The sequence below is a fragment of the Sinocyclocheilus rhinocerous genome, unplaced genomic scaffold (assembly GCF_001515625.1).
Source record: "Sinocyclocheilus rhinocerous isolate Xijiao unplaced genomic scaffold, SAMN03320098_v1.1 scaffold986, whole genome shotgun sequence".
Lineage (NCBI taxonomy): Eukaryota > Metazoa > Chordata > Actinopteri > Cypriniformes > Cyprinidae > Sinocyclocheilus > Sinocyclocheilus rhinocerous.
The window spans coordinates 98,983-107,074 of record NW_015645515.1 but is presented as its reverse complement, the minus strand read 5'-3'; the positions used below and the strand labels follow the sequence as shown (position 1 = coordinate 107,074).

Genomic DNA, 8,092 nt, shown 5'->3' with positions numbered 1-8,092 from the left:
TAATCAAAAATTAGGTTTTGATATATTTACGGTAGGAAATTTGCAAAATATCTTCATGGAACATGATCTTTACTTAATATCCTAATGATTTTTGGTATAAAAGAAAAATCTATAATTTTGACCCATACAATGCATTTTTGGCTATTGCTACAAATATACCCCAGCGACTTAAGACTGCTTTTGTGCTCCAGGGTCACATATGATAATGAAACAACAGCCCTGTAGTTAATGATCGCTTGATGGGTGTAAATATAAACATGTTGTTTGTGGACAGAAAACATCCTGCGGTCTTGACTAATAATGACTAAGAAACTGTTTTAACTGATGCTTTTAGTGCTATTTAGTGTCCATATAATTGAATGGAAATGTAAAAATCAGTGTTTGTGTCGCAGGTTCCTTTGATGCTGCAGAGACTGAGAGAGCTTCAGGAAAAGGAGGCAGAGAACAGGAAGGACAGTAAGCGTCCAAGCAAGAGTCTCGCTCCTCTGCTGCCCCTGGACGAGGAGGCCGTGGACGGAGAGTTCGCTCCTAACGCTCACACAGAGAAACACGACTCGAGAAGAACCGACTCGGACGCTGAGCTGCAGCCCGTCTCTGCTGTGAGGAGCGTGGGGAGATGTAACACAGGCATGAAGGGCCTGATGAAGCCCGCTGCAGCATTCCCTTTAGAGCTGGACGAAACGGACAGCCCAGGTGAAGGCATGAGGAACTGGAGGAAGAAGGAGAACGGTGGCAAAGTAAAGCAGAAGCTGAACTTCTCGCAGCCAGAGCCGGAGCGCAGCTTCAGTGAGCTCTCCAACAGCAGCTGGACTGAGATGAGTCCGTGGGTGATAGGAAATAACTACCACCTGTGCCCGCTCACACCTGGAATAGAGCAGCGCCTCATCCTCCAGTACCTCACCCCGCTGGGAGAATACCAGGAGGTGATTTCTGTAGCTTCACTTGTAGAGCACTGGCCTAGCGATGCCAAGGTCATAAGTTCCATTCACTGGTAGAACCCTAAGGTAGATACTGCAGGATTAGCGTTGGGATTTTTGCTGCACAAATGCTACACAATAACAAAAGGCAGTTTGACTCTAAATGATATAACTGCCTATATAACTCTTTTACTGTAGATTATGTAACTAAATTAACTGCACATATGGTCTTTTTCATGCGTGATCATAACCGGGCAAAGCCTGACATATGAAATAAGAGTCCAACATTTTTTGAGTGTTGGAGAGTCCAAAAAAAAAAAAAGGTTTGCATATGTTTAAGTATCATTTTTGTTACATCATGCATTTATGGCTTATCTATTTTATGATATAGCAAGAATATAAAGCTCATTTCTTGAAGAGGCCCAAACTGAGCAAAAATATGCAATTTGGTGCAGATGCTGATATTTATATGGCCAAAAAGTAAAATCAAACTCTAAAAGCTTGTAATTTAAATGAGATCTTAACAGTGTAATAGACTTCTTACATTAAAATGCTTATACATTTCAGTTGTCAAAACATATAATGTAAAACACTGTGTAATGTAAAATTCACCTGTGTGAATGTCCCGTTTTAAAGAAGTGTGAGAAGTAATCAATAGCAGAACTGACCTGAATGAGTTTAGTGATGCTGCTGGTCACAGAGGAATCTGTATGTCTGTGTTTGTGTGTGCAGTTGTTGGCTGTTTTCATGCAGCTTGGTGCTCGTGAGCTGCTGATGCACTACATGGACCTGAAACAGACAAACGACGCTCAGCTCACGTTTGAAGCCCTGAAGGTACCTGAAAGATATCACACACACTACAGCTCAAAAGTTTGGACACGCATGACTGAATGTTTCTCAAGATCATGAAAAACCTCATGATTTATGCTTAAAAAGAGTTTTGAGAACAATGTGTCTGTGTGTGAATTGCTCTATACAGCTAAAACAGCAGGAGTTTGACAAAGTGCTGTAGGAAGCATTTATGTTGTTTGTGGTTATTTTAAACATGTTTTTGCTGTGAAAATAGCCTTTGGTGCTGACATGATTATAGACTTATTTGTACTTGTTATAAAATGTGAAATATTTACGGTAACACTTCAGATTAGGAAACACTAGTTTCTTATTAGCTGCATATTACTAGCATATTGGCTGTTTATTAGTACTTATAAAGCACATCTTAATGCATGACTATTCTAGATCCCTTAATCCTACCTCAAGCCTAAACATTACTACCTTAATTACTGTCAATAAGCAGCAAATTAGTAGTTTATTATGCAAAAACTCTGTTAATAGTGAATGCGTTACCATATGTTCATACTATAGAATGGTTAGTTTTGTCCTGCTCCACTTTTGATGGCTGTTGTACATTAATTAGAGCAAGATCTTCAGACTTGCACCAAACATATTTAAATATCTTGATGACGCAGTGATTATTTGAATGATTTGTATCGGACACATGCATATTCACCCATTCTCTCTCTTCTCTCTGTCTTTCAGTATCTTGCGTCTCTCCTCCTTCATAAAAAGTTTGCGGCCGAGTTTGTCTCGCATGGCGGAGTGCCAAAGCTACTGGAGATCCCGCGACCCTCCATGGCTGCCACCGGCGTCTCTCTGTGCCTCTATTACCTGGCATACAACCAGGACGCTATGGAGAGGGTAAGATGCTGTCCTGATACGGTGATCACAGCCAGAGCTCTTCTGTGTCTTACTGTTGTCTGTCTGGTTCCTCCGGCTTTATCAGGTGTGTATGCTGCCGCATTCGCTGCTGTCGGAGGTGGTGAGCTACACGCTGTGGCTCCTGGAGTGCTCTCACGCCTCCGGCTGCTGCCACGCCACCATGTTCTTCTCCATCTGTTTCTCCTTCAGAGCCGTGCTCGAGCTCTTCGACCATCAGGACGGGCTGCGGCGGCTCGTCAACCTGGTATGCACTTCTTTTTCTTTGCGCAGGAATCATGCTTCACAGAGGCTTCAATTAGAAAGACAAAACAACAAGGGTTAAAGAGATCCTCTACTTGCCCTCATGTCACCAAAAACTGTATTTCTTCAGTGGAACATAAAAAGATAATTTTGAAGTAGATCTGTGCAATTAATCGAAATACAGTTTCGATTTCGGCCTCCAACGATTATGAAAATACAATAATCGAGATAAAATGATTATCATGCCCCATTCCGCCCAATTTCACGCGCAAATCAGTAAAATCATGTAACGTGACTTTTTCAAAATGGGACGTGCTTGATTTATTAAAGATAATTAGATTTATTCATGTTTTTAAAAGCTTGAAAGAGCACTTGCGCTGTTCCTCAGGAGGCTTTTCTTTTAGCTTAAGGTGTGCGCCTAAACGGTTAAATACATGCAAAAAGGTGTCAAAATGTGGCGCTTGGTGATTATTCATGTAAACCCTCGTCTGTTATGTCTTAAGTGAATGTAAACGTTTGAGAATGAAAATATGCGTTATAGTAAGTTGGAATCTGTGCAGCTCTTAAAGTGACAGCAGCCTAATATTCCTGCTGCAGACTGTGTGCTTAATATTAATCAAACAACAAAAGACAGACAGAATCACTCACTGCTCTTGACTGAAGGACTTTTGTAGCTTTAATAAGAAGCAAAGTTTAATTCTTATAGTGAAGACTATGCTGTTTTATTTTTACGTTAGATTATTCAATTTCTGTAGAAGGCTGAATACTTCTGAATACTTCTGAATATTTCTGAATACTTTATTCTTGCATAAAAAACTTAAAGCACTGTTTGTTTCATTTTTATATATATTTTTTTCTATTGTATTTGTCCTTTTTTTGTTTGTTTTTATTGTATTACTGACATTAATTATTTTCAATAATTTGAGGACTTTTTTTAGTTTCTTACTAATGAGTTACCCTAGTGCTCTGCTGTGGTTTTGAGAATTGTGAAGTTTCGCTGGTCTCTAAAATGAAGATGTCATAGCAAACATATTTACAGAAAATACATAATTTATATATACTGCTATCTGTAAATAAATCACTCGTATAAAGTTTTGGTCATGTGGCCCACTCATAATCGTGATTGCAATATTGACCAAAAATAATCGTGATTATGATTTTTACCATAATCGAGCAGCCCTAATTTGAAGAAATGTCTCTGTTTTTGTTTTTCTACATACAATGGAAGTCAATGGGCTCCAATGTTGTTTATCAAGCTCATGAGGGTGAGTAAACGATGACAGAACTTTAATTTATGGGTGGCGTATCCCTTTAAAGAGAAACGGGTGTAGTCCGAGGTGAAGGGCTGTTTGGAGGCCTGGTGCTCATTGATAACTGGAGGATGGTGATCATATGAGGGGAGGCGGGTCCTGTGCTACAAAGTTCATATTTCTACTACATAATAAATGTGCACTGCTTAAAACAATAACAAGACACACAGCTTAAACGCAGCTGGCCACTAAGCTTCTTTCCACTGGTCAGACTGGTCTAGTTTGATGGATTTAGAGAGGTTTTTAGGCACTTTTCAGCTGGGCGGCCTGGGAAACTCGTTGACCAATAAGCTTGGTCAGACTGGCAGATTAGCTAAGACTAGCAGACCAACTTAAGTTGGTAAAAATGATTTTAAAAAAATGTGCATTAAAAAGTATGGTTTACAAAAAATAAAAAAAGGTTTTAATAGTCAGTTACTCCACATGTCATTCAAACCCTGTTTAATTTTTTTTCTTAAATGAAACAAAAGGAGATCTAATGAAACTGGATGGTCATTTATAGTATGGACTATGTTCAAACTGTTGAAAATGACAGCATTCAGTTTGTGCCACAATAAAAGCTAAAGGGTTTAAAACATTACAGCAGAAATGTATTATAATTGTGTAGTAATATTCTAAATTTTGTTAGTACTGTTGTTGGTATTAACATTTATAATTAATATTATATATATAATTAATTTTAATATATAATTTAACATGTATCGAAATTAAAGGCCTATGCTTTTGTACCTTTGTCCTAAATGGTATGTTTAGCTTGTATGAAATTGTTGTTGGAAGGACAGAATTTTTAAATCTCTTTTGTAGTTACGAAGTATAATGTTACCAAAGTATTATGTATGGTTTGGGTTTATTGACGCATGCAAGAGTAATAGATGATGTCTATAGATATTGTAAACTGATCAAGACTGGTATCAGGACTGACACACTGATTGGATGCAGTGTTTGCCTGAACTCTGCTGTAGTCTGTATGTTTCGTCAGTGTTTAGTACTCTCTGTCCTTCTCACTGGGTGTTTGTGTTTTGTAGATTAGCACTCTGGAGATTTTGAACCCAGAGGACCAGGGCGCTCTGTTGAGCGACGATGAGATCTTCTCAAGCAGACAGACTGCAAAACATACCTGCATGGCGCTGCGCAGGTATTTTGAGGCTCACCTGGCCATTAAAGTCGAGCAGGTCAAACAATCGCTGCAGCGTACCGAGGGAGGAGCGCCGATACACCCGCAGCCTTATTACAAGGTACATCTGACTCTACCACTGCCTGATCCGTACTATAACTAGGACCTTGTACCATATCTGCAGGATATTTTAACCCTGCATATGTTGCGTATGGTTTGTTGCCTGAAATGTACTCGCGGTCGTGTACTCGCTGTAACATATAGTTACTTTTCAATGAATAGAAGGATTTAGGAAAGAGGTTGAACTTAGAAGTCTTGCCAGTTTGTGGCAAGCTAAAAATGAGATGTACTGTATCTGTGAGAGTGCTTGGTTGTAGATGGTGTTGAAATGTGTTTTTTTTTTCTGTGTAAATGTTCGTAGGCTTGCTCTTACACCCATGAGCAGGTGGTAGAAATGGTGGAGTTCTTGATTGAGTTCAGCCCGGTGCGTTTGTACTGGGAGCCTGCCGAGTTCTTCCACAAACTGTCCTGTGTGCAGCTCCTTTTGCAGCTCATTTCTATCGCCTGTGACTGGAGAACATACTACGGCAGGTGAGGATCTCCAGTTGTGCGAGTGACGCGCCACAGCAAGAAAATGGGGTCTTGCAAAGTTTCTCTGGTGCAAAAAGTCATTTTGTTTGATGTTTTGCTGTAAACATTCAGATGGCAGTCATCTTGCAGACCTTTTACATTCACAAACAGCTGTGTAACATACTACATTAAAGTGCACAACAAATGGAGTTATTTCTCCCAAAAGAAAAAAAAACGATTCTGAACTGCCTAAAAAAAAAAAGAGTTGTCAGTAATTCCTATATAGGCTTATTTGAAATTTGCATAATGCCTGCTTATGGTCTTTATTGGCTGCCCATGAACAACGTGTATGTGAATTTAACCACTTTTTTGTGTAAAACGTTTTGCAATGAAGGGGAAAAAGTACTAAGTACACTTTTTTTTTTTTTGGGTAACGTGTGTTTCAGGGCTGACACAGTGAGGTACGCTTTGGATATCTTGAGCATTTTGACAGTCATTCCTAAAACGCAGCTGCTGTTGTCGGAGAACGTCGCTGTGCTGGATGAGAATGGCTCCACCATCTCCACTGTTGGTGAGAATCTGCTGTTCTGGTGATGAGGTCCAAAACACGTGGACATAGGTGCTTCCACCTAAACAGGCCTATCTTTATGCACTGAAATATATAGCCAGAGTTAGTTTAACCTTAACATGTTAATGATCTCCCTGAATAAGATCGTCTAGTTTATTGGCATTTGAAGTCCCACATTATGCATGAAATCTTTTGGTATATTGATTACACTGTATCTGGCACTTAATTCAACACAAGCTCTCGTAGCTTCTGTCTGTGCCTTAACATGAAGGAACAACTAAGAATGTAATTTAACACATTCGTTCATTCATTTTACCCTGATTAGCAGTTGAATGTGTGCTCCAGTCTGTTCAATTAAATAGCAATGTGAGATGCATGCATCACTTTAAGGTTGTTTGAATCCTCTGCAGATACCTTCTATAAGTGCATGCTTGTGTTCTGCAGGTATGAGCATAGTGCTGGTCGTCGCAGAGGGTGAAGTATTTGTAAATGACGCAGAAATCCAGAAGTCGGCCCTGCAGGTGATCATAAACTGCGTCTGCGCTCCAGACAAACGCGTCTCTAGCATCGGCAAGTTCATCTCGGGCACCCCGCGTCGCCGTCTGCCACAGACCCACCGCGCCAGCGAGAGCGTCCTGGTCAAGATGTGGAACGTGGTTCAGTCGAACAATGGCATTAAAGTCCTGCTGTCCCTGCTCACCATCAAGATGCCCATCACCGATGCCGATCAGATTCGCGCTCTGGCGTGCAAAGCCCTAGTTGGGTTGGCACGTAGCGCCGCGGTGCGACAGATCATCAGCAAGCTTCCGCTGTTCAGCAGCGGACAGATCCAGCAGCTGATGAAAGAGCCTGTGCTTCAGGACAAGCGCAGCGAGCATGTGCGCTTCTGCAAGTATGCAGCAGAACTCATAGAGCGAGTGTCTGGAAAGCCGCTGCTGATCGGCACAGATGTTTCCCTGGCGCGGCTGCAGCGGGCTAGTGTCGTGGCACAGTCGCGCATTTCGTTTCCTGAGAAGGAGCTTCTGTTGCTTATTCGGAATCATCTTTTGTCTAAAGGTCTCACGGACACAGCGACAGCACTGATGAAAGAAGCCGAGCTGCCAATGGGGCTGCATGCTCTGGCTCACGCTAGCGTGCCGCCGTTCACTCCCGTTTCTGTCGCGACGCCTCCTTCACCCGCCGCTGGCATCCCACGGACTCCTCGGCTCACTAACGGAGTCGCGGCCCGTCTGGGTGGCCACACCCCCCACGTGCTTCCTCTTCACCAGCCCCGCCCCTCCACCTCACAGGCTCCGCCCCCTCCACCGCCTGCAGTCTCCCACCACAGTAATGGCTCTCCGCTCATTGGACGCATCGTGTTCTCGCGGGAGCGGCCGTCACCGTGTGCAGCTGCGGGAGGGAAGAGGCCAAAAGTACTGAGGCAGAAATCAGATCATGGTGCGTTCAGCCAGAGTCCGGCCATGAAAAAGCAGCTGGACAGGCATCTGCCCTCTCCTCCTACTCTAGACAGGTGTGCTGCCCTTCATTCTGACTGGGTTTATACCCATTATGCTATTCTTTTTTTATGCCCATGTCAAGTTATGATGTCTGCATTGTACTGCGAAAGCATGCTGTAACTTTGTGGACTAGAAAGTTCCTCATTGGTGCAAAAAAAAAA

The 8,092-nt window shown here is 42.0% G+C and overlaps 1 protein-coding gene across 3 annotated transcripts in view; it reads left to right on the top strand.

Annotated features, from left to right (window-relative positions):
• The window catches only part of dcaf1 (ddb1 and cul4 associated factor 1), a 26,587-nt gene that overhangs the window by 5,917 nt on the left and 12,578 nt on the right, over positions 1-8,092 (top strand). For all 3 annotated transcript variants that reach the window (XM_016509602.1, XM_016509604.1, XM_016509601.1), the window contains exons 7-14: positions 393-923; positions 1,650-1,751; positions 2,454-2,612; positions 2,698-2,877; positions 5,209-5,418; positions 5,719-5,888; positions 6,314-6,438; positions 6,880-7,945. In XM_016509602.1, the coding sequence (XP_016365088.1) occupies positions 393-923; positions 1,650-1,751; positions 2,454-2,612; positions 2,698-2,877; positions 5,209-5,418; positions 5,719-5,888; positions 6,314-6,438; positions 6,880-7,945 (2,543 nt within the window). The remainder of the gene's footprint in view (positions 1-392; positions 924-1,649; positions 1,752-2,453; positions 2,613-2,697; positions 2,878-5,208; positions 5,419-5,718; positions 5,889-6,313; positions 6,439-6,879; positions 7,946-8,092) is intronic.